We start from the raw sequence: 26948 nt of genomic DNA, 5'->3' as shown, positions 1-26948 counted from the left end.
ACAGTGGCAACTGAGTTATCTTCCAAATCTTCAAGTCCAACATCATTTTCCTGGACATTTTCAACTACATTGTCTATTGCAGCTGCAAGGGGGTGCTTTGCTTCATTACTACTCCTCAAATTAAGAACCAACTTGTAAAGGGGGCTTGGCTTTATGGTTGTTCCAACAGCAATGGGAATCAAAGCTTTCTCAGCACATCTTTTAAACATAGTCATCATATCTTTGTCAACTACTAACTGAAATTGATCATCCTTGTACCGATAATAAAATGTTGGGAAATGATAATCAAGCTTAACCCCTTCCTCCTTCCCTTTAGCTTCGTAATCCATCACTACATCTAAAAAGTGCACTTATCTATCTCCACTCTAATATCAACAATTTTACCCCTCCAATTAAACCTCAGAACTTTAAACTCATCATCCATTTTCAACAAATCAAAACCCTAAAACATATGAAATCAAACATGCATATCACATATGTAGAACATTATATTGCTATCATTACACTATAAAATCACAAACACAAACATATGGTGCCTACAAAACGAATACAAAACGAATATATATGAAGAAAAGGCGAGTTCGAAAAGGGCAACAAAGACAGAGTACACACCTGAAAAAACGAAGAGATTTGTACTCGAGCTTGAGATTCAGTGATGAAGAGATTTCCTCCTTGCTGGCAAAACCCTCACTCTCGCTCTCGCTTAAACCCTAACTCGCCGTTCTCGAAGTGATGAAGTGTCCACTCTTCTTCTCGTGTGACATGTGTTATGTGTGTCCGCTTGTTTTTTTATTTTAAACTTAAAATCTTTATTTTATTGTTAATTTTTTGAAAAACTGACCCTACTAACGTTTTTCTAACGTTTCGACTAACGGGAGAGTGCACTACTACGACATTTATTACCATAGTGGTATCACTCGTAGCAGTCAAAAAAGTAGGTGTACCAACGGGAAAAGCCAAATCTACGAGTGTACCATAGAGAATTTCCTTATAAAGCCAAATCTACGAGTGTACCATAGAGAATTTCCTTATAATATATGACAAAAATTTGTTCTAGGAGGATATATAAGTATAGTCTCTTTATATTATATCATTTTATTATATTATTCTTGTAATTTATGTAGAGGATCGTATTCATAGCTTTTTTTTTTTTTTTTTGCCAAAATTTAGAGCAGATTTCATTAATACGAAAGAGACTCAATCGGGACAAACCCCCAATTGATCATGCAACCAGGTTGAAAAACAAATAAACGAGCTAAATAATCAGCCGTTTTGTTTCCGGATTGCTTAACTAACTGAATACAAATATTCTGAAAATTAAAAATGAAGATGATGGTTTCTTGTGCAATCCAACCTGCATCTCCTCCGAAATCAGTAGTTTCACAATTGACCTTCACAGTAATTTCATGGATAGTACAATATTCAGAGGACTCGGTTGGCCTCATGTTATGAACAAATATATTTTGTGAGAGGTGAGCACATGCGATTTTCACTACCGTTCCAAACGCAACCCAGCTATCTACCTGCCGGATACCAGCTATAGACCTGCCGAAAGTGTTGTTGATGCGAGTTCTTCGGATCTCCCAATACACCGTAAAATTCATTTTCAATACAAACACGTCGCATAAAGCGAGACACGTCGCACAAAGCGAGACACTCAAACACACAAATAATGACTCAGAGAGAAGACAACGAAGAACTCAAATGAGTTTTCCGAATTTTGTGGAACAAAACTCGATTTTATTGTAGAAAAAACATACTAAGAGGATTATTGATTGAGAATTGAAAAGAAGAGAAGATATGTTGTGTGAATGGAGAATGGGCGGTTAGAGAATTGAGATGAGAGGAAAGGAGATAGATAGGGATGGATAAAAAGGGTGGAGAAGGAGATGGAGAAGACTAGGGTTAGAGGAAGATGGAGCGGCCGACTCTCATGAGAGAGAGAATTAGGGTTTTCTTGATATATCAAATTTTGTCTATTCATAGCTTTTGAAATTACTAATTATTGAATTAAATTATGAATGCAAATGATCAAAACCGGTATGGATTAAAATCAGAAACAAAAAGTATTATATTATATTTTTAACTATTAAATAATAAAATTACTGAAGAATATTTGGTTCCAAAATGAAATTGCCGAACACACAAAGTAGTAAACTCCCTGAACATGCACAAATTGACGAGCCTGAGTTTAAAATCCACGCTTTAAAAAATTTTCAATTTTAAACTGAAAAATGTTTGTTTGTGTAATAAGTCTGAAGTCAATTTAAAGTTAGAAATGAAAAGTAAAAATTAGTTTGAAGTATTTTTTTAATGAATTAATTTTTTTAATTTTTTTTGATAAAAATTTCTCATAATACATAAGTTACGTATAAATAATTTTTATTTTTATTATTGTATTTTCAATAACACATAAGTCATTAATACATTAAAATTATTTGAATAGATATTTTAAACTTTCAGTGAATTTCTTTATACCTTTTTTTAATAAAAATTACTCATAAAACAATAAATTATTTATAAATAATTTTTATTATCATAATTTTAATAATTCATAAAACATTTTAAAATTATCACATAAATCACGTTAATCGATGATAAGTTATAAACTCGCCAAACGGACTCCACATTCGACCATAGTATACTACTCCATCCGTCCCATCAATTGTATACATTCCAAAAGTAGTAAACTTTTATAATATAAAACATCATTACACCAACTATTTTCTTCCATTATCTCCATTCTATAATAATATAAACACTATTACACCTACTACTTTCCTCCACCATCTCAAATTTATTATTAAATATAAATGGGTCCCACCACTATATCCACTTTTGATCCAACTTTACTCATTTCTTACCCAGTTTTTTGGTCTCCGTGTCCCAGGTATACAAATGACTGTGAAGGAGGGAGTAACAGGAAAATAGGACCAACCAACATCTTCCCTCCTTTCTCTCCCTCTGCATACGTTTTCATATAATACACACATACACACCTGTTCCATGCTTATTTTCCAGCTGTTTGAATATTCTTTTCTTCAGCTCCTACTTTTTGTCAACACTTTTGAACAAAACCTTTGATACCCACTTCTCAAAATTCAATCTTTTTTACCCAATTTGAGTTTTTGATCCTAAACTATCTGACCCACATTCACTTTTCTTCTGATAATTAGGCCAAAACCCTAGTTCTTGAAGTTTCAGTTGTCAATTCCCGTTTTTTGAGTTATCTGCATATAGCTCTTGTGTAATTCGGTTTAGTTGTTCAAGTTTTTGGTGTTTTTGCTCTAAAGTTTTAATCTTTGCAAGATTAGCATGTGATTTTTGCTTTGATCTATGATTTTGAGCTGAAATTTGAGGCTCTTGAGTTTTATATATGTGTGTTTATGTGTAAATAGATAGATAGATAAAAGTTAACTGAGGATCAGAATTTTAAGTATTTAGACATGGTTAGTGGAAGTATATTTCAATATCGAAAGAGTTCTTGGCCACCCGAAGAGTATGTAAGCAAGGCAACTTTGGAATTGGTTAGTATTCTTGAACTGCTAAGATCATATTTTTGTATGTCTTGTTGAATATGTTTGTAGTGTTGTTTTTCGGTTCCTTTAAATTCATGAAATAGTTAAGTATTGCATGTTAGTTGAAATGTGATTGTGGTATATGGCACAGTCTGTACTTTTTTCGGATTTCTCAGTGTGAATGTGCTGTGCATTTGCTGTGGAGAGTTAATTTTGTAAATAAATTAGACATTGTTTGTCTAGTATGATGATGCTGGCACCTTTTATAAATTAGACTGTTGTCACTTATATGTATAATTCCCTTGAATAACTAATGAGGTTGTTGCGGAGCTACAAGAGTTAGTAAACTATCAACCACTACCTATCCTTAAATAAGAAAAGTTCTTATCATATTTGAATTTTTCATAACGAGATATAAAATGGTTTCTATCATTATTTAGATATAATAATGACTAGTATTACCTTTAATTATTTGGTTTGATAATTAAACTTATTTATAAAAGGTCTTTTTACTTTTTACATAGGTGGAAGATTTTGATTGGTGGAGATTTTTGTGCATGCAGGGGGCCATCATTATTAATAAGATTAGAGCCAATAGAAATCCGCTACCTAACTAAACAATGGTTGTTAGCCATGGGTACACTGTACACACTAGACAATCCGATATATAAATGTTAAAGATATCCTTATATTGGTTGGATTCTAGTACTTATAGGTAGATGCGGTTTTTTTATATTTCAACATATGTAATAAAGGATCTATTGCATGAAATATCTCGCCTTTGTAAAGTCTCTAATTTTAAGATGATGGGAGCATTATTATAGCTTGAGTATAGCTTGAGGGTTCCATACTTTCATTTTCCGGCAAGCTAAATTTTTAAACATTCAGAAAAATGAGCCTCCCCCTTTTGTCATTACTCATTAAGGTCCATATGGATGTAGTATCAAGAAACATGAAATCTGAAACCAGGTAATTTTGTAGAAATTCACATAGATATCTAGCTTCAAGGGTCATTCTTGACATAGCCATCAACTGCATTCTCAAGGTCACTGGCAGTGGTTATCTAATTGTTCTTCTGTACTGAAAGGCAAAAGAAAGTCGAATCATGTGACATCTTTTTGTTGGTGATCTATGTATTATATTTCTGTTACATAATATTGTTGTTCTATGAATACCTCATCTTTTGTTATTATTTTCTAATATCAGCATATATCTATTTCTTTGGTTATTAAGTAGATTTTTAGCTCTAGACGTGCTTATTATGGCTGTTGATCCTTTTATTGTAGCTTGATTCTGATAGCTCTGCTCTGCCAAAATATGCATGGAGAAGGAAATTAAACAGCCATGCTAGTATTCTTAAGGAATTCAGTGTTACATTTACGGAGGCAATAAAAATGGTAGTGATCTTTCCGGGTATCTATATATTTTACACATATATACTCTGCATCATATTTAAATTGTTAACTTATTTGATTATAATATAGTGCCTGATGCTTTAATTTTATGCTTCAGGTTCGACTTGGTATACGACTGTGGTCATATGTAAGGGAGGAAGCCTCTCAGGGAAGGGTAATTCACTTAATCCTGTGATACTATATGATTGTCCAGATATGGAGAGAATAAAAGTTTTTAATATTCTACATGTCTCTGTCATTATCCTTTATAAGCACACCATCCTTTTAAAGAAATAAATAAATAATAAGAATAAGAAGATATAGACCAAGTCTTTCTTTACCTCTGATCAAACAATCCCAGGAATCTATCCTCTCTTGATGAAACTAATATTTGAATTTTCAATTAATCATCTTTGATATATGCAGAACGCACCAATTGATCCTTTCACCCGCGTAAGTTGCAAGCCATCAGCATCCCTAGGGGTTCCCCTGGGAGGGATGGGGTAAGAATTGGGATGTTATTGTTAACTTTCCATACATGATTTTATTTAGTATGTTAGTGCATCTGATAACGTTCAATATTCTCCATGTCACAGAAGTGGTAGCATATCAAGAGGTTTTAGAGGTGAATTCAGAAACTTTCAAATTGTTCCTGGTACCTGTGACACTTCTCCTATCATGGCTAATCAGTTCTCTGTAAGGCTCTTCTTTTCACTTATCATTTAATTGTTCAAATCTGTTTAGGGAACTATTATATTGTCACCAATAGCATTATATTTTATACGATTTTTCATTGTGTTAGTTAGTCACTATGATGTAAGCACATTGATGGAGACTATTATTCTCTGGAAATTTTGATATAAATCAAGGCCAAAAGTTAAAAATAAGGATAACTTTTCATTTATCACTATTCACTGGGTACAATATAGTAATACATGTGAAATAGGCAACTGCCAACCTACACTATTTGAGTAGCTCATACGAATTGTTTCAAGGTAGTAATGCAGGAACACATATGCCTTTGCAACGACCTCATCAGATTCCCAAAATTAGTCTTTTCTAATTTAAGAAACTCTGCAAATGCTTGCTAGTTGCTGTAGCAACACTTTTTCACTCATACCCGTGTCGATCGGACATGACATGGGTGTGGGTATGGTATCTGGGTCGGATCCTTCAATTGAAAACTGGGCACTTCGATTTCCAGCAATATAGTTCAAAATGATTTACAAAGCCTCACAACAACTTTTTTTTAGTAAGCGATGCCTATAAATTACTATTTCCATTTCTTTTGATTTATGCTATAAGTTTAAAATAAACAATTAGTATATGTCTTTATATTAGTAGAAGACCCTGTTGACAAATTTATAATATATAAAATGCAGGTACAAATATAATATCACATATGTAAAGGTTATATGCAATCCCCGTACCCGTGTCCAATATTGGATCCATATCCATGAATCCTAATTTTTAAGAAATTAAGGGTCTGACACTTGGATCTGCACCTGTGTCCGACACCCATACCCGAGTCTGGGTAACTTAGTTGCTAGGTATTAGTTTAGTTATATTGAAATAGTTTGTAGCAAAAGTTTTTCATAAATTTCTGCTCTCTGATGCAGATTTTTATATCTCGAGATGGTGGAAGTAAAAAATATGCATCCGTCCTATCTCCAGGGCAACATGAAAATTTGGGGTAAAGCAATGTTGTAGTTCTTTTCTCCTCTTTAATGAGCTCTTTGCCTCTTTTAATCATAAATAGTCAATGCTGCACTTTCTATAGGCTGCTATCAGTGCTGAACATTATGAATCTGTTACCCTAAATCTCATCCAATATTTAATGCTTCCTACATGAAAATTATATATTGAAGAACTAAGAAAGAGTGAATCAATATTAAGTTTGACTACTTCAAGCTCAATATTGTAGGGGAATCTGGGAAGTATTCGCAATAACTTGTGGTAATCCTTGAAATTGCAGGCAATCTTCGTATGAGGGTCTGTCTTCGTGGGATTGGAATTTGAGTGGCCAGCATTCAACATATCATGCACTTTTTCCAAGGGCATGGACGGTATATGATGGTATTTCTAAGCAACTATTCTTTTCTTAGGCTGCATGGCCTTCTGATGATGTCTTTAGTCTTTAATAACTTTTACTTTCTTTTTTACCTTCAGGTGAGCCAGATCCAGAACTGAAAATATCTTGTCGCCAAGTATCGCCCTTTATACCACATAATTACAAGGATAGCAGTCTTCCTGCCACCGTTTTTGTTTACACGGTAAGCAAACTGACTTTATATCTGCAATTTAAATATGTACTCTGTCTCTTCTGAACAGATGATAATATAACTAATTCTTTATCCTTATATCTCTAAGAGATGAGGTGAATAATCTACTGAAACAAATTGTTGACATTGTTATGCAAGTTTAAGTCATGCCAAGTGATCATTAAAGAAGTATATTTTGGGACATAACTTAATGGACTTTCTAATATAGTGATCAGCAATAAAGCCGGGATATATGTCATAGATAGTCTATGAGATGCAAAACTTTATCTTCTTAGGAAATAGCTATACACGAAATTCAGACACCCACACACACACTCACATGTATATGGGGTCATACTTCACTACAAATTATCTTAGCCAAAAACTTTTCAAACCTCCAAAATCCAGTAATGCAGAAATGGGATTCGCCAAATATACAAACAAGATTCACCAGATATTATGAATATAAATTAATTGTTTGGCCTCTAAAAATATGAATTTCGCTAATATATAAAATAAAATACACTACTAACATATAAAGAATCATTGTTTGTAGGCTAAGATGGTATGTATTTTGACACGAGGCTTTATCCTTTAAATATATTTTATGATGTTTCAGTAATTTTGGTTGTTACTTGCTGACAAAGGATAATGGATTTTATTATTAATACACTACACTCGTTTCATGAAATCATTGTTGAAAAAGACAATTGGACACAGCCTACCATATGGATACTATTTACAAAATTAAGTTGATTAATACAGGAAAATAAAATTGAAAAATACAAGTGATTTCCTGGAAAATGAAAATATGAGGACAATTACTACAAATGACAAGTTGATGAGTTGATGTAGGACATAGGAAAGGGTAAAAAGAGGATAATGACCTTCTTCCACATACAACAGGCAACAAAAGCAAATTTTTTGAAGATTTATGTCAAAAAACACTCATCAATAAATATATGAACTCTAAGTAATTGTGATGATTCCAACTATGGTTATGCATGTCCTAGATACATAGAGAATGAGCCAGGACCTAGATAAAAGAACACTAATCCTAATTAATAATCACTGGATACTTAAACAATTTAGTTTCGGCTAATCTATTTCTAGATATATATAAATAATATATACAATTATACAAATACAAATGATTACCACATAATAAATTCTTAGATATCTTTTAAAAACCAAATTCTTTTATATATACATTTATATAGAGATATATTTTCAAAAATATATATGACACTAATAGTTTAATATGCATATTTATACACAAATATTGTCTAACTACAATATAAAGACATGAGAGGACTATGGATGATTAGAAGGAGTTACGTTTATGCCGAGAAAACGAAAAAGTCACCCATGAGAGATGAGAAAGTCGGATCACCTTGCAACTTGTATGGAAATGTCGAGGTAGCTAAATGGTATTCAGGTTTTTTCCTGAATTCGGATCGGGTTCGGGTCAGATTTCAGATTAGTAAACCTAATATCCAAATCCAAAAACCTTCGGGTTTAAAAATTATATCCAAATCCGAATCCATAAAATCAGGTTCGGCAAATCCAAAATTTCGGGTTTCGGATCGGATATCTGTCGGATCAGATTATTTTGCCATCCCTAGGTATTATTAGTGATTAGGGTGGGCTGACAGGTCAGTGGGTGGGTAACAACATTGTTGTAGAGGAACTAATAAATATTAGTTAATATTAAATATTAAACAAGGTAAGTGGAACCTTATAAATTAATACCACTTAATAAATTATTTTTTTAAAAAAAATCCAGTCCCGATATAATAGAGGAAGTGTATATATAACCTCGACAAATTAATAATGTCGATAAAGTTATAATTTTATTGGTTCCAAGACTTTTAATTAACAGGGGTTTAATTGTAGTTATTCTTTCAATGCTTATTTAATGAGTTATTACTTGTTTGTGTTTAGCTGGTCAATACTGGAAAGGAAAGGGCAAAAGTCAGTCTTCTTTTTACGTGGGCGGTAAGTGGATCTGCTGCTTCAGCTTTTTACACTGCATAAACCAATAAGACAGGTCTAACATGACACAAATCTTTATTTCTACAGAACTCAATTGGAGGAATCTCACACCTATCTGGAGATCATGTTAACGAGCCTTTTATGTCAGTTTGCATAAAATCTCTATGAAATAAACTTCAATTTTTAATCATAAAATTTGTTGCTTTCTGTTCCCTTACAGTTTTACCCTCTTTTTTAGCGCTGAAGATGGAGTGTCTGGTGTACTTCTACATCACAGGCAAGTTACCAACCCATATTTTTCCTCTTCTTGTTCAATTCCGATTTTATAGAAGTTTAGTGCTGATGGTAGTTTGGGTGCCTGCAGAACTTCAAAAGGGAACCATCCTGTTACTTTCGCCATTGCAGCATGTGAAACTCAGGATGTTAGTGTTACTATTTTACCATCTTTTGGCTTGTCCGAGGGAAGTTATCCTACAGCAAAAGCCATGTGGGGCAAAATGGCACAAGTATGGATTTTGTCGCTAACTAAAAATCCTTCCCCGGTTTGCTGTTTTATTAGTACATTGCTGTATAGCTATGTGTGAAAAGCTACCTGAATCTTATGATGTCCCCTCTTTAAAAAATGCATTGGCCTTTTCCTTTTACAAATCTCCCCCTGTAATACAAGATCAGCACAAAGACATTACTGTATATTTTATAAAGGAGGAAGATTTAAAAGCTTCTTTGAGTTTTCCTCTATTTTTTTTGGTCTAGGTTTTGTTTTTAAGTATTCATGAACTATTACATTTTACGAATTAAGAATAATGTTTGGGAAGTTTTATTCTCACAAGGCTATGGTCCACTGAAATTCCCACTCTTACACATATTGGGAATCCTCATTTATTATATAAATTTTATTACGTATACATGTTATAAGCCAAAATTCTTTTTTAATTGCTGATTTGTTTATGTGTTTCTTAAGGATGGGTGCTTTGATAAAGATGAATTTGATGCTGGACGAAGCATGCCTTCATCACCTGGAGATACACGTTGTGCCGCTGTTTCTGCTTCAGCTTGGGTTGAGCCTCATGGGAAGTGCACAATGGCATTTTCTCTTGCATGGTCTTCCCCCAAAGTTAAATTTCGTAAAGGAAAATCTTATCATAGGTACATTATTCCATTTGCTCTTCACTGAATATATCCAGCTGTCCTTTCATAGCAACTCAGGATTAGAGCTGGCCAGTTTTTTGGTTTGAACCGCACAACTGAGCCCGGCTTGTTATATTATTCACCAAGCTCGGCCCGAACTGGGCTGGTTCGTGAACCGCACAGCTCTTAACAATTAGATGGGCCGAGTACGAGTCCAAAAACTGAAACCCACAACCCGCCCGACCCGGCACGGCCCGCTCGTTATTCTTTATTTTTTAATTAAATTATTATTACATATTTTTGTTATATAAAAAATATGTTCTATATGTGTAATAATTTAATTATTTACAAAAAGTAATATTATATACTTCATTTGTATTTTCATTAATATACAAGTATGTGAGAGATTTAGAAAAATAAAATATGATTTAAGGGATCCCATGGTTTAATATGAATAAAACATTTAGTAAAAAATAAAATAACTGAATGGACTGAACCGCCCGCACGAACCGGTACGGCGCGGACTATTAGCTGCAACAATATCTGAATTCACGCCTTCGCCTGTCATCTTTTTGCAACCTAATCCTCCCACCAGGTCATGTCCTACCTTACAAGACTACAACCTTAAAACCCAAATAGATCAATTGTCTAGCTGCCAGTGGCCACTAAAATCTCATAGAGAACAAATGATTCAGACGTGGAAACGTTGCATTGTTTAAAAAAAACTGATATGAACCGGCCCGCCTGAATTCATTCGGCTCGTGTGCTGTTCATGAGCCTCGTTCTCCCACTTCAGGCCCGAGCCTGGCACGGCCCATCTTTCTAGAGCCGGTTACGAGCCGCACCATGATGAGCCAAGCCTGGTCATGAACGGGACCGGCTCGCACAGCCCGCTCGTTTGGCCAGCGCTACTCAGGATAGTATACTATGGACATGTTTGTGCAATTGAGAAGGTTTTAGTATGACTTTTTACTCATCCCCTAATCAATGAATATGTTTGTTTTCTTTGTTGTCATTACGATACAGTCTACCATGTTTTTCTTGTTATAAATCTGTTTGATTCACTTGTGAATTGTTTTCAAGCTTTTTCCTTGTAAGCTTCCTGTATCTAGTTCATTTATCATTACTTGTTTTATCCTCTTCAGAGCAGATGTCCTTTTTGACTTCTGAGTTCTGATAGTTAATTCTTCGCTTAAAATTTAAATTTTTAGTTTTTTCATCTAATTTTTGTCATTATAAGGGCACAGATAAATTACTATTAGTTGTAAAAGTTACAGCTGCATTCTTAGCAAAATAAAATGAAAATACAACTATAATTTTTATTAAATTTTATCATATCGTACTTATAGGAGTCAATTTGACTCTAAAACACAAAAAGTCCATATTTGAAAGGATGTAGTCTTAGTTCTTTACTATATTATGCAACTTGGCGGGTTTTCTTCCATATAAATATATCACTATAAATTGAGACATTAACTAGCATTTATCTGGTGCAGGAGGTACACAAAATACTATGGCACATCTGAAAGGGCTGCATCAAATTTAGTCCATGATGCACTAACAAGTATGCATTCTGTCTATTCTTGAAATCTAACATCCTTACAATTAAAAGCATGCCGTTCTGTAATGTATTTTTGCGCAGTTGTATATCACTCAAGCAATCAAGTTCTTAAGGACATGTCATTCCAATATATGTGATGACAATTGTCAACACTGTATGAAGATTTCCGATATATATGAATATATGATGATGGAAGTCAACATCCCATGCCATCTTAATCTTCTACGCCCTTCTAATAGCAAGAAAACATCATTCTTACTTTCCAGCCTGACACTAAAGTCACTTTTCTAAGCTAAGTCCAAACTTGGAGTTTTTGTGTTTAACAATAAATAAATAGTCATGTCAGCGGAGAATCCCCACAATATCCGACATTGGTGAGAACTGAGAAGTGTAAAACTTTTAATACTCTGGCGAATAGTTGAATCTCAACCTTTCGATATTGTTTCACTTAGCTCTGTGTATTATAATCATTTGGACATAAATTCCAAATCTGACTTTAATTATCCACTTCAAAAATCATGGACTTGACTTCATTCGTTTCCATTGCAACCAGCATGGTGTTCCAAACTGTTAAGTAACCAGCCCAACAGGATCTTATACTCTTCAACAGTCCCCCTCTATGGTACGATTGCACCACATATGCCAATACCAATATCAAAAACTATTTAAATTTGACAAATGGGGGTGGAGAGAATCAAACCCGGGACCTCTCCTAAAACCTAGACTCGATACCATATTAAGTAACAACTCATCTAAAAAAGCTTATTGTGTTAGAGGAAGGCCGCAACAGGATCTTATACTCTTCAACACAAACTACATCAGATCAGTCCTAACCAAGCCAGAATAATATTGAAATATGCAGAACACTCTACAAGTGTAATTTTATCCAGAGTTCAGATCTTTCGTTCCTACTAAAAAACGGTGATCAACTTCCATTTCCAATGCATTTCATATTATTGTACTTGAGGAATACTACATCAATACTACATCTCGTTAAGTTTGAGCTCATATGCGTGTCTGGTGACTAGATGAACAAATTATTATTACATTACAGCATTCCAACCTTTAGCCAAAAAAATATTATTATGATCATGTTTGGACATGCACAGAAGTTAATATTCATCATGTTTCTAAAACAACTACTTTGTTTCGTCATTGGTGGCATAAAAAAATTCTTTTCAGATAAAGTACCCAAAACTTAAAACGTGCCAAGGTAGCCCATAAGAAAGAAAAGGGATCAATCTTTTGTAGTGGCTAATTAGGCTTCAGAATCCTAATTATCATTGCAGTGTCCATTTCTCTACAAAATTGAATTTCATGCTAGCTTCTTCAACGTGATAAGGGAAGAGTGCATGATTTGCTGCAATTTTTTTTATTTCCTGATGAATTTCTGAAGAACTACAGTTTTCCTATGAACTGATTCTTCTAATGTTTGCTCAGATTACAAGCAATGGGAAGAAGATATTGAGAGATGGCAAAATCCTATTCTCAACAATGATAGACTACCTGAATGGTAAATAAATGATTAAACAATCGATATGTGTGGTTACTCTAATTGTCTTTGAATTTATTTTCATCCATATCAGTAAAACTATATACACATACTCACAACACATGCTGTTCCTTCGGGTCTTATTAGGTCCTATTTGGCTTTCTACTAGTGCAACTTACAGTTTGTTATAAGTATCTATTTATTTCATCAGGTGTCTTTTCCACTCCTACTTAGTCTTTTTTCCCTGACTTTACCCTAAAAGCAAAAGTTACCCATTAATTTATTATTTTCCCTTTCGGTTCTTACCTATCATAGATTCATAATCACTTTGATCATGCATATATACCTCATTGCTCTCATGTGACAAATTGATACGTTTGTACTTTCAAAGTAAGAAGACAGGTAGATTTAACATTGCAACACCCATCTACCTATGCTTTCGACAATGTTCACTTCGAGGTAAAAGTTCAAAGAATTATTTTACCAGCCAATACTAATATTCTGATCTTTTTCAGGTACAAATTCACGTTATTTAATGAACTATACTTTTTGGTTGCTGGCGGGACAGTTTGGATTGGTATGTATCTGCACTAATATATGTTTTTAGATTCCGTACAAGTTGCAGATATCAACCTACATCTCTTAATGCATCTCTACTTTAGTTGTCAGTTTGTGTATATCTCTCAGTTACAACAGCATATAACAACTATACTCTTGGGTATAGATATAAATGTTTGTATGCAATCTTCGTACTTAAAATACAACAAATATTTGAATATCCTTTCCATATCTATGCATGCTGTTTAGATTAGCATTAACAACATTATGGTTTTTCTTTAGACTCTGCCTTGCCGGCTGCAGACATTGGCTCTGATCACCCTCAAACAAAGAAAGTGGTGAAGTGCATAAATGATGCAGTCGATGAAAGTTCAAAAATTTATGGATCTGGTTGTAGTATGGAGGATGGATCAACAGGTGATGTTGAAAGCACCCATACAGGATGTTCTGATGAAGAGGATTCAGATAAATCCCAGGGAGAAGACTACATTAAATACCCTTCTCATGAAAACGATATTGATGATGTTGGTAGATTTTTGTATCTAGAAGGTGTGGAGTATATTATGTGGTGCACGTACGATGTTCATTTTTATGCATCTTTTGCGCTCCTTGAGCTGTTCCCCAAAATTGAATTAAGTATCCAGCGCGACTTTGCAAACGCGGTGTTATTGGAAGATAAACGGAAAGTAAAATTTCTATCTGAGGGCAACTGGGGAATCCGTAAAGTTAAAGGAGCAGTTCCCCACGACCTTGGAACTCATGACCCCTGGCATGAAATGAATGCATACAACATACATGATACTAGCAAGTGGAAGGATCTCAACCCGAAATTTGTGCTTCAGGTATATAGAGATTTTGCTGCAACAGGGGATTTGTCATTTGGATTAGATGTGTGGCCTGCTGTTTGTGCTGCAATGGAGTACATGGAACAGTTTGACCGGGATAATGATTGTCTCATCGAGAATGATGGATTTCCAGATCAAACTTATGATGCTTGGACAGTTCATGGTGTAAGTGCGTACTGTGGCTGCTTATGGGTTGCTGCACTTCAAGCTACAGCAGCAATGGCTTTGCAACTGGGTGACAAATTTGCTGCAGAAAGATACAAAATTAAATTTTTAAAGGCAAAATCAGTGTTGGAAGAAAAATTGTGGAACGGATCATATTTTAACTATGACAGTGGTTCAAGCAGTAACAGTAAATCGATCCAAGCTGATCAATTGGCTGGGCAATGGTATACAGCATCCTCAGCATTGCCAAATCTTTTCGACGATTCAAAAATTCAAAGCTCCCTTCAAAAAATTTATGATTTCAATGTTTTGAAAGTCAGAGGAGGAAGAATGGGTGCTGTCAATGGGATGCATCCTAATGGAAAGGTGGATGATTGTTGCATGCAATCTCGTGAAGTATGGACAGGGGTCACCTATGCTGCAGCAGCCACCATGATTTATGCTGGTATGGAAGAACAGGCTTTCACTACAGCAGAGGGTATATTCTATGCAGGCTGGTCAGAGGATGGATTTGGGTGAGTTTTATGATTTAGTCCACAGAGGGCACATCCTTTCAATCTCACAGACTTCTTTCTATGTTACTGCACTCTCTTTTCCAAATTCTTGAATGCCAATACTTGAACATCGCAAAATTGCATGCCTATGCTACTTGATTAAGAGCCTGTTTGGCTCCGGCTTATAGCCGGAGCTTAAAACTGTTTCCGACTGACTTAAAGTCAGAAATAAGCCAGATACTTGCTTAAAGCTAGAAGTTAGTTTGAAGTACTTTTTTCAATGCCTTAATTTTTTTATTTTTAAATTTGGTTGTATAGTATAACCACTTTGGACGAAAATGGTTCCACTGTAGAAGCAGTGTGGATATTATGATTATTTTACAACATTTTTTTGGAGGAAAAATGAAGAAACTTTATTTTTTGATTTATAAATTATATATTTGATGAAGAATGAGGTTGATACATGTATTTTGTATGAATATATAAGTGTTCTTTATAAGGTGGTTCTCCATGGGTTTGTAACTCATATATATTTTAGGGTCATACGGTATTTTCATGAATTATGAGATGAAATAAAATGTGCATGTTTCATAAATCATCTCATGGCCACTTGCTCTACTCACTATAGAAGGCCTCCGGATCTACCCCTCCCTTGGGGTAGATACCGGAGTACAGTATCACTAAATAGTCGTTTTGGTATGACTTTTTACACTGTTGTATAATTTTAAAAATTTATAAATAATTTTCACATTCTACTAATAAAGTTGTAGTGTATATGATACATGCAGTTTGTATTACACATGCAATGTATTTGTGGAACTCAATGGTTAAAGGCTTAAAGCTTATTATTAATGTCCTATTTGAGCAGGCATTCTAGGATAAATGTCAGGGTGGTAACCACCCGGTGGTTTTACTTTTTTTACATCACTGCTTTCTGAATCTTAATAATCTCATTGCCGCTTTAAATATCATCCTACTAATTAATACTTTTTCTTAGTTTTGAATAGTTTTTTCTAACATTTCCCTAAAGCGTTGGTGCTCCTCTGGGCTGAATTAGTAATGAAGTTACTGGACATGCAGATATGCCTTCCAAACTCCGGAGGGGTGGACTATGGACGGGCACTTTCGATCTCTAACATACATGAGACCGCTTGCCATATGGGGAATGCAGTGGGCTTTATCTTTCCCTAAAGCCATTCTTGATGCTCCTCATGTTAATATAATGGATAGAATTCAGCTGTCTCCGCAGATTGCCCAATCTCACCATGCAGAGACTGGTGTTAGAAAGATAGCCGAGACAGGAACATTCTTCAGCAATTCAGTGTTTCAATGCGCATGCTGATTTTCACACTTATTATTCTCTTTTGTTTTTTCAAGGTTCCAGACAGAAACCAAGAAGTTTTCTGGGAAGCAGTGAATGGAACTCTGGGCTTGAAATCTGCGTCTGAAGTTGGATTTTTTATTGCTTAAATTGTATTAGTATAGTTCGAAACTCTATATTTAGCTTGTGCAAATATATGCTCTGAAGCTGGTGTATTAAGTTTTAAAGCTAGTGTATTCAGTTTTTAGGTCCTATCAATTGTAAATGTGTATAGATCCCAATTTTTTGTGTCCAGAATTCAGACTCAACGATATTCAAAATTCCTTCTCCAGAATTTTACATTTTATTCAATTAATTTTAAGTAAATTGATAACCCTTTTTATTATCCAAGCTTACTCTTGAATACAAATTAGCGAGTAAATTAATACAGTACAAAGTTCGCGGGGACAAAGTGAGTAGTAAAGTCTGAAAGAGCAGAGTAAATAGTAGCAACTAGTGAGTAGTAAAGTCTAAAAGAGCAGAGTAAATATTAGCAACTAGGATTTGTTGCCTGTGACGCATGATTAAATATTTTAATAAAATAATTTTAAAAAAAGGTGAAGATTGATGTTTTTTTTAGACCGTTATAATTTGCGTAACATTTATCGTTTACGGAGACATATGTGTTAATTTAGTTTAGATCGGGTCTTGATTGTAAATTGATATGTCTAATGTTTTCACTTATACCAGACTCGAAAATATAACTCGTGTCTCATATCCGTTACGAAAATGATCCAAATCTAAACTACCCGGTTGTCTTATATTATTTTTTTTAAATGATTATACTGAAATACTTGAATATGATCCATAGTTCATATTCATTCGAACTCATATATAAATTTTATTTATAATTCGTTATATGATCACTACATCACATGCTAAAATAGGAATTGGAAATATTATGTCTAGTATTGACAAAATATTTTTGAGTATCAATGGAGTTGTATTTGTTGAAATGTGAAATGACTTTACATCTTTATTATTTTGCATAATACTGGTATTTATTAAAATGGAAATTTAAAAACTTAATTTATTAACTCGGAATTATAAATAACAAAATAATGTTATGTTAAATATATGGTGCTAAATATATTTAAAAAACAACTGATTCTCCACTATCTTGAAAACAGGGCCGGCCCTAGAGATTCGAGTGCCCTATACGAAAATTGAAAATGATGCTCCTATCTTTCAAGATCGTAAAGGAAAAATTTATATACATTCAAATCAATATACAATGACATAATCAAAAACTTTGTTTTAAGAATAACACAGTCAATTCAAATACATATAAATATATAAATGCATAAATTTGGTAGTATATACTACATGTGTAAAGATTTTTGGTGCCCCTGAGACAATGGTGCTCTAGGCGGCTGTGACATCCCTCAAATCCGGGGGTCTGGATCTGGTGCCACGTGTAAATAAAAATAATTTAAAACCTGTAGTTTTGAGCCATTAAAAGAAAAACAATTTAAAACCTGTATTTTGGAAGAAAGTACAAACAAGTATTTCTAAACCTGGATATTATTTTTTTTAAAAGAAGGTCTTTAATTCAGAATCAATTTCACCCCCTGAAAACAGGATCGCATACAGGCTACAACATTGAAATCAGAAACTAAAATTATAAAATCTTATTTACAAATTAAACTACATTATCAGCTAAACCTCGATAAGAAGAGTAGCTGATAACCAAATAAACAAATCTAATTTCCAACTGAATTGAATTGCAGAACTCCACTGCATCTAGTCTTAATGTCATCGTCCTAAATACTCTACCTGTCCATCTGCTTGAAACTCAACCTCTTGCAATCCTTGCCTAGTCTTAAGTGAATCATCTTTATTCCTAGCTGAAAAGGGTTAGAAGGAATAGCAAGAATGAGCAATAATGCTCAGCAAGAATAACAAAATGAAATTGATATTTGTTGTACAGCAATGCCATAATAAAGAAGTGAAAATATTTAAAACTGTAGAAATGAATGTATAAGCAAATATCTCTTGAAGGCAGGGTAACTTCTTTTTAAACTATTCACAATTTTATTGGGCTTTAAAAATAATTGGACACCTGGCTATAACAGATGATCAGTCATGCTATAGTCCATAAACCAAGCTTATTCAGCAAGGTTGACAAATATTACGAATTCCGGTAATCCGGGCTTAAGGAGCCACCTTTCACGCTGGGCCGGTGCCCGAGCCTCTTACGCAAAAACAACCCAATAGTTTAATTTTTAAAACAATCTGCAGTTCCATCATGTAATTCAAGAGCCAGAATAACATTTTGTTAAAACAATTTCTTTATGCATATCATAGTGTAGAGTTGATACCAAAAGTGTTATCCGTTCAACCAAAAAGTTTAAAAGTACTAGATATGCTTCACAAGAAAGTAATTGCAAATAATTTGAATCATGATATAAAGAAGGTTTTAGTATCTATAGGTACTAGAGGAGTAGGGTAGAAATACTTGCTTCCAAATTGCGAGAGAAAGGTAGAGGTACTTGCCTTAACTCCGGTGTCTAGCTCAGATTTATAATAATACTATATACCGTCATATCATTCCTCTCTGTCAGCTTCTGACAAGCTTTTATCTATAACAAATCTCCGCCCTACTTCAACTTGCAACACTACTTGGCTAATTCTGGATACCCATTTCAATCACTTCTCGATCAATGCCTCGGTCAATGTCTTCAATTCTATACGATGATAAAATAGTATTTTAACCGTCGGATCAGACAAATTAACTAACTCTGAAAAGTATTAAGACCTATATATATCTACCCTTCGCATATACATACCACATAGGCAGATAAACACATAACACATAATTGCACAAATAACCCTTTTTATAGGCATTAAATCCATATAATTTCTAACGAAAATTCGGCAGCATCTCCTCTGTTTATAAGCTTATCCACCTGTTTGCAATGCCAACAACCAACCAATACTATTGCTAACACATGAATTATTAATATAAAAAGATCCCTTGACTTGCAGTAAACACATAAGAAAATCTGTCTTGACTTGTAGTAAACATATAATAAAATCTTTTAGCAGGATTGCTAACTTGTTATACGCAAAACACTTTTAATTAGATATACAAGGTTAACCGAGCCAATCAATGTAATAATCAATCATATGCAATTAGTCAAGTATAACCTCATACTATGCACTAGCAAAGAAAGAAAAATAGAACAAATAGTTCAAACAGCCCTCGGTCTATGATTTTTAATAAATTGAAAAATTATCTTTTTAATACGAAATTTTTATGAGACACTCCTAAATATTATTCCAACCTACAGTAAAATTTTCAGAAAGAAACTTCAAGTTTAAAGCAGTAAAACAGAGCCTAGAACAGGACAAACCTGCCCAGAATTTTCAGCACCATACTATACTAAAACGGTCATATCTCCTAGCTCGCTAATCGAATCGATTCGGTTCTTTCGCGCACATAAACTAGACTCTAAGGAGCACATAACCACACAAATATTAAGCATATAATTCAACTCTATGATCCCAGAGTTGTAATTCAAAACAGATCAACAGCAATCTAGAATTCAACCGAATATGTGTAAATCAAAATTTTTTTTTAGCCCAATACTTAAACTCTTAAAACACCACTTTGAAAACATTTACAAAAAAATCTCAGACCTTAAAGCTTGAATACTCAGTTATATATTCCCATAATTCAAGTACCCAAGTCATCCGATTACACTACTAGTTGGCGCACTATTTATAATCAACTTACAACAACCAATTCAAATATCAATTAAGCACACAATTCAATCATACAATTACTAACACCAATCTCAATCTCAAAAATTCAATCAACCTTCAAATTTCAATAACAAGCATATAATCAGTTTATATACATACAAGCACACATAACTCGATTATATAAATCAATTTAATCCATATAAACACAACGCCACATATATATACGTATGTACATACAATTAATTAGTAAAGAAAAATAAAATTCAAGCATATACCAACTGCTATCCAAGCCAACAGGTGCAAGGTGTAGGAGTTGGTTGAATTGGCTAAGAACAGGGCGAATATATGGCTGTTGGAGGACTAAACACGCGGCTGAAGAGATCACGGCGACGGAGAATCCGATGAAATAAGGAGGATGGTGAAAATAAAGCAATGGGGTTGAGTACGGGGTGAGATTTATAGGCGGTGAAGTGTGTAGAGGGATGGCGGTGAGAGATTGAGGAGACGGGAGAGTCTGTGATGTTCAATACCAAAAAGAAAGAAAAGAACAATAGAAATAAACAAAAGGGGAACAGCTGGGGAGTTTCAGGACAGGTGGTGTGGTTTCTGGCTGCCACGTTTTATTTTATGTTGAATAATCATGGTTACACACCCGCAATTAATCTGTTTACGGAATAACTCGTAACAAAACTTTCTCGAAAAATCACCGAAACATTTTTATAAATCTCCGAATATTATAAAACTAATAAAATAAAAGTTTCGGGATTTAAAGAGCATTTTCAAAATTTATACAACATTAAGAAGTTGGCTGCATTTAGAAACTAATTAAAAATCATGCCCTTATAAATATAATATTTTTAATATTTTAAAAACTCCTAAAAATATTTATGATCACTATCGCGCAATTAAAATAATTTTTAAAATTATCTTTGTATTTTTTTTTACAAAAATAAAATTTTAATATAATAATATCACAAGCATAAATAAATGCACGTACAGACATAATCATATCCAAATTGATCAATTACATCTCGTAACAGATAATTGCACAATCAACATGTATTTTTGTTTTTTTTTTCATACCCCAATGACCGGGAAAATAATTTAAACAATTATTACTATTATCATTATTTTAAAAAAATTATTAAATTGGAATAAAATATTAAATTTCATTCCTCATTTCCCTCGAAAAATCAGGAATAAAAATAATAAAATAATTTCTGAAATTCCGGGTCGTCACAATCTACCCCCCTTAAAAGGATTCCGTCCTCGGAATCAGCAAAAAAAAAAAAAAAAAAAATCCTAGAGCGTACGATCTCTATAATCCGTAATTCTCCTTTCTGATGTAAAATTCTCTTGATTGCTCGTATAGCCGCATCATCATCCTCTTTTGTTCATGGTACTTCCTACTATAAAGACTTAATTTATCTTGGCAACTAAATTGGCATACCTTCAACTATTAGTGATTACAAGAATCTTGAAGATAAAAGATATGACAGATTTCATATATTGGAGCAAGTGTTGCGTGATTGAAATAAAAGAATGACTGAGAGATCAATATGATCTAAAGAACTCGGTGTTGCGTGTCTAAATTAAGACACTACTAAAGGTAGTTAACCTTCTTGTATATTCAACACACACAAGTGATGGCGTCCCATCCAACTACTATCACACAGACAGGTAGTTCTTGTGTCCCCTATAAGTAGGGTTGTTCACCTCAGTTAGAGTAGAGAACATGAAAGGGATCAAAATTACCAAAACTGAATAGTATCTAAGGGTGTTACATTAAGCACAAGTATCATTCAAGAACTCAAGTGAGAGGGAAAAATATATTCTTTATCGAATGTCTTTATGAAGGTGATGTCAGAACAAATCATTGATGGGGAAAGAAATCTATATAATCAACATGAGGAAGGTATTGTCAGGATTCTCACAGATGTCTTCTTTACTGAATCCTTTGATGACTCGTTTTGATTCTAATGATACTTCTCGACGTTCTACTGATCACTTGCATATATTATCATCGACTTGTAATAGCCTCTAAAGATCCTATCATTGATATCGTTGTCGGTCAGAAGTCTTATCCAGCTTTATACAATCATCACCATAGAGCGTTGACGCCTTAACACACTTATCAGTATAAGATCGAGTAATCTAACACGAACTCTACGTAGCTCTAACGCTCACTATTAACTATATACAAAGTATAAAATCAGACCTGTTAACACCTATATTCTTTCACCACTTCTATATATCTCTGACAAGAATCAAAAGGTGACTCTTCAAATAATACTCAACACTTGGAAGATACTATAAAGGATACATTAGACTGTGTGAGAATCTCTACTGGTTCTAGCTTGAAGGTTCTGTTGATAGGTCTAACTTTGACCCTCTTACAATGATATAAATCTGAATTGGTCAATAAACTAGGCCACTAGGGACTGGAAGAACTAGAATTAGGAATTGTTGTGTCTATAACCATAATCACTTAAACATAATCGTTTAGCTTCATTTTATTATGCTCAAAAGGACTATCCCCAAATAGTCTTACGATACCTCTATATGAGGTTACACCACTAATCTGAACTTACCTATATGTGAGGTTTCACTTAACGTGTCTATCTTATTAGACAAGTTACAACCTACATTCTGATTTCAATAACTTATAACCTCGCTCTGATACCAACTGTGACATCCCTCAAATCCGGGGGTCTGGATCTGGTGCCACGTGTAAATAAAAATAATTTAAAACCTGTAGTTTTGAGCCATTAAAAGAAAAACAATTTAAAACCTGTATTTTGGAAGAAAGTACAAACAAGTATTTCTAAACCTGGATATTATTTTTTTTAAAAGAAGGTCTTTAATTCAGAATCAATTTCACCCCCTGAAAACAGGATCGCATACAGGCTACAACATTGAAATCAGAAACTAAAATTATAAAATCTTATTTACAAATTAAACTACATTATCAGCTAAACCTCGATAAGAAGAGTAGCTGATAACCAAATAAACAAATCTAATTTCCAACTGAATTGAATTGCAGAACTCCACTGCATCTAGTCTTAATGTCATCGTCCTAAATACTCTACCTGTCCATCTGCTTGAAACTCAACCTCTTGCAATCCTTGCCTAGTCTTAAGTGAATCATCTTTATTCCTAGCTGAAAAGGGTTAGAAGGAATAGCAAGAATGAGCAATAATGCTCAGCAAGAATAACAAAATGAAATTGATATTTGTTGTACAGCAATGCCATAATAAAGAAGTGAAAATATTTAAAACTGTAGAAATGAATGTATAAGCAAATATCTCTTGAAGGCAGGGTAACTTCTTTTTAAACTATTCACAATTTTATTGGGCTTTAAAAATAATTGGACACCTGGCTATAACAGATGATCAGTCATGCTATAGTCCATAAACCAAGCTTATTCAGCAAGGTTGACAAATATTACGAATTCCGGTAATCCGGGCTTAAGGAGCCACCTTTCACGCTGGGCCGGTGCCCGAGCCTCTTACGCAAAAACAACCCAATAGTTTAATTTTTAAAACAATCTGCAGTTCCATCATGTAATTCAAGAGCCAGAATAACATTTTGTTAAAACAATTTCTTTATGCATATCATAGTGTAGAGTTGATACCAAAAGTGTTATCCGTTCAACCAAAAAGTTTAAAAGTACTAGATATGCTTCACAAGAAAGTAATTGCAAATAATTTGAATCATGATATAAAGAAGGTTTTAGTATCTATAGGTACTAGAGGAGTAGGGTAGAAATACTTGCTTCCAAATTGCGAGAGAAAGGTAGAGGTACTTGCCTTAACTCCGGTGTCTAGCTCAGATTTATAATAATACTATATACCGTCATATCATTCCTCTCTGTCAGCTTCTGACAAGCTTTTATCTATAACAAATCTCCGCCCTACTTCAACTTGCAACACTACTTGGCTAATTCTGGATACCCATTTCAATCACTTCTCGATCAATGCCTCGGTCAATGTCTTCAATTCTATACGATGATAAAATAGTATTTTAACCGTCGGATCAGACAAATTAACTAACTCTGAAAAGTATTAAGACCTATATATATCTACCCTTCGCATATACATACCACATAGGCAGATAAACACATAACACATAATTGCACAAATAACCCTTTTTATAGGCATTAAATCCATATAATTTCTAACGAAAATTCGGCAGCATCTCCTCTGTTTATAAGCTTATCCACCTGTTTGCAATGCCAACAACCAACCAATACTATTGCTAACACATGAATTATTAATATAAAAAGATCCCTTGACTTGCAGTAAACACATAAGAAAATCTGTCTTGACTTGTAGTAAACATATAATAAAATCTTTTAGCAGGATTGCTAACTTGTTATACGCAAAACACTTTTAATTAGATATACAAGGTTAACCGAGCCAATCAATGTAATAATCAATCATATGCAATTAGTCAAGTATAACCTCATACTATGCACTAGCAAAGAAAGAAAAATAGAACAAATAGTTCAAACAGCCCTCGGTCTATGATTTTTAATAAATTGAAAAATTATCTTTTTAATACGAAATTTTTATGAGACACTCCTAAATATTATTCCAACCTACAGTAAAATTTTCAGAAAGAAACTTCAAGTTTAAAGCAGTAAAACAGAGCCTAGAACAGGACAAACCTGCCCAGAATTTTCAGCACCATACTATACTAAAACGGTCATATCTCCTAGCTCGCTAATCGAATCGATTCGGTTCTTTCGCGCACATAAACTAGACTCTAAGGAGCACATAACCACACAAATATTAAGCATATAATTCAACTCTATGATCCCAGAGTTGTAATTCAAAACAGATCAACAGCAATCTAGAATTCAACCGAATATGTGTAAATCAAAATTTTTTTTTTAGCCCAATACTTAAACTCTTAAAACACCACTTTGAAAACATTTACAAAAAAATCTCAGACCTTAAAGCTTGAATACTCAGTTATATATTCCCATAATTCAAGTACCCAAGTCATCCGATTACACTACTAGTTGGCGCACTATTTATAATCAACTTACAACAACCAATTCAAATATCAATTAAGCACACAATTCAATCATACAATTACTAACACCAATCTCAATCTCAAAAATTCAATCAACCTTCAAATTTCAATAACAAGCATATAATCAGTTTATATACATACAAGCACACATAACTCGATTATATAAATCAATTTAATCCATATAAACACAACGCCACATATATATACGTATGTACATACAATTAATTAGTAAAGAAAAATAAAATTCAAGCATATACCAACTGCTATCCAAGCCAACAGGTGCAAGGTGTAGGAGTTGGTTGAATTGGCTAAGAACAGGGCGAATATATGGCTGTTGGAGGACTAAACACGCGGCTGAAGAGATCACGGCGACGGAGAATCCGATGAAATAAGGAGGATGGTGAAAATAAAGCAATGGGGTTGAGTACGGGGTGAGATTTATAGGCGGTGAAGTGTGTAGAGGGATGGCGGTGAGAGATTGAGGAGACGGGAGAGTCTGTGATGTTCAATACCAAAAAGAAAGAAAAGAACAATAGAAATAAACAAAAGGGGAACAGCTGGGGAGTTTCAGGACAGGTGGTGTGGTTTCTGGCTGCCACGTTTTATTTTATGTTGAATAATCATGGTTACACACCCGCAATTAATCTGTTTACGGAATAACTCGTAACAAAACTTTCTCGAAAAATCACCGAAACATTTTTATAAATCTCCGAATATTATAAAACTAATAAAATAAAAGTTTCGGGATTTAAAGAGCATTTTCAAAATTTATACAACATTAAGAAGTTGGCTGCATTTAGAAACTAATTAAAAATCATGCCCTTATAAATATAATATTTTTAATATTTTAAAAACTCCTAAAAATATTTATGATCACTATCGCGCAATTAAAATAATTTTTAAAATTATCTTTGTATTTTTTTTTACAAAAATAAAATTTTAATATAATAATATCACAAGCATAAATAAATGCACGTACAGACATAATCATATCCAAATTGATCAATTACATCTCGTAACAGATAATTGCACAATCAACATGTATTTTTGTTTTTTTTTTCATACCCCAATGACCGGGAAAATAATTTAAACAATTATTACTATTATCATTATTTTAAAAAAATTATTAAATTGGAATAAAATATTAAATTTCATTCCTCATTTCCCTCGAAAAATCAGGAATAAAAATAATAAAATAATTTCTGAAATTCCGGGTCGTCACAGCGGCCGCCTTGGTCGCCTTACCAAAGGGCCGGCCCTGCTTGAAAACGATAAATTTAGAACATTAGATCATGTAAAAACAAAAAGAGACAGTAATAGAAAAAATGTCATATTTACGATAATTAATTAATTTTTTTAAGACCGATTTACAGTAATTAAATAATTAATCAGTTATTGCTTCCAGGCAGTGTTGTAAAAAGCGGGAATC

At 33.7% G+C, this 26948-nt stretch overlaps 1 protein-coding gene and 1 long non-coding RNA gene across 3 annotated transcripts; one reads left to right on the top strand and one right to left on the bottom strand.

Annotated features, from left to right (window-relative positions):
- The first annotated feature begins 2923 nt into the window (after positions 1 to 2923).
- On the top strand, positions 2924 to 17098 carry LOC108195213 (uncharacterized). 2 transcript variants are annotated; one of them, XM_017362168.2, is made up of 18 exons: positions 2924 to 3527; positions 4805 to 4915; positions 5031 to 5087; positions 5339 to 5415; positions 5509 to 5608; positions 6532 to 6605; positions 6888 to 6988; positions 7082 to 7185; positions 9118 to 9171; positions 9256 to 9311; positions 9407 to 9445; positions 9533 to 9674; positions 10130 to 10314; positions 11793 to 11860; positions 13298 to 13370; positions 13865 to 13926; positions 14190 to 15432; positions 16492 to 17098. In XM_017362168.2, the coding sequence occupies exons 1-18, from the start codon at positions 3447 to 3449 to the stop codon at positions 16751 to 16753; spliced, it is 2889 nt and encodes a 962-aa protein (XP_017217657.2). In that variant the 5' UTR covers positions 2924 to 3446; the 3' UTR covers positions 16754 to 17098. The 2 variants fall into 2 exon arrangements, with proteins under 2 accessions (XP_017217657.2, XP_017217656.2); XM_017362167.2 differs by having other exon boundaries at positions 3299 to 3527; positions 9389 to 9445; positions 16492 to 16984.
- Positions 17099 to 18254: 1156 nt separating this feature from the next.
- Positions 18255 to 26662, bottom strand: LOC135147812 (uncharacterized). The gene is made up of 3 exons (XR_010285635.1): positions 25777 to 26662; positions 20755 to 24479; positions 18255 to 19458 (listed from the first exon to the last, which is right to left on the bottom strand). It is a non-coding gene; the product is annotated as an uncharacterized LOC135147812 (long non-coding RNA).
- Positions 26663 to 26948: the final 286 nt, after the last annotated feature.

Source organism: Daucus carota, chromosome 7 (assembly GCF_001625215.2).
Source record: "Daucus carota subsp. sativus chromosome 7, DH1 v3.0, whole genome shotgun sequence".
Classification (NCBI taxonomy): domain Eukaryota; kingdom Viridiplantae; phylum Streptophyta; class Magnoliopsida; order Apiales; family Apiaceae; genus Daucus; species Daucus carota.
This window is presented reverse-complemented; position numbering and strand designations above follow the sequence as displayed.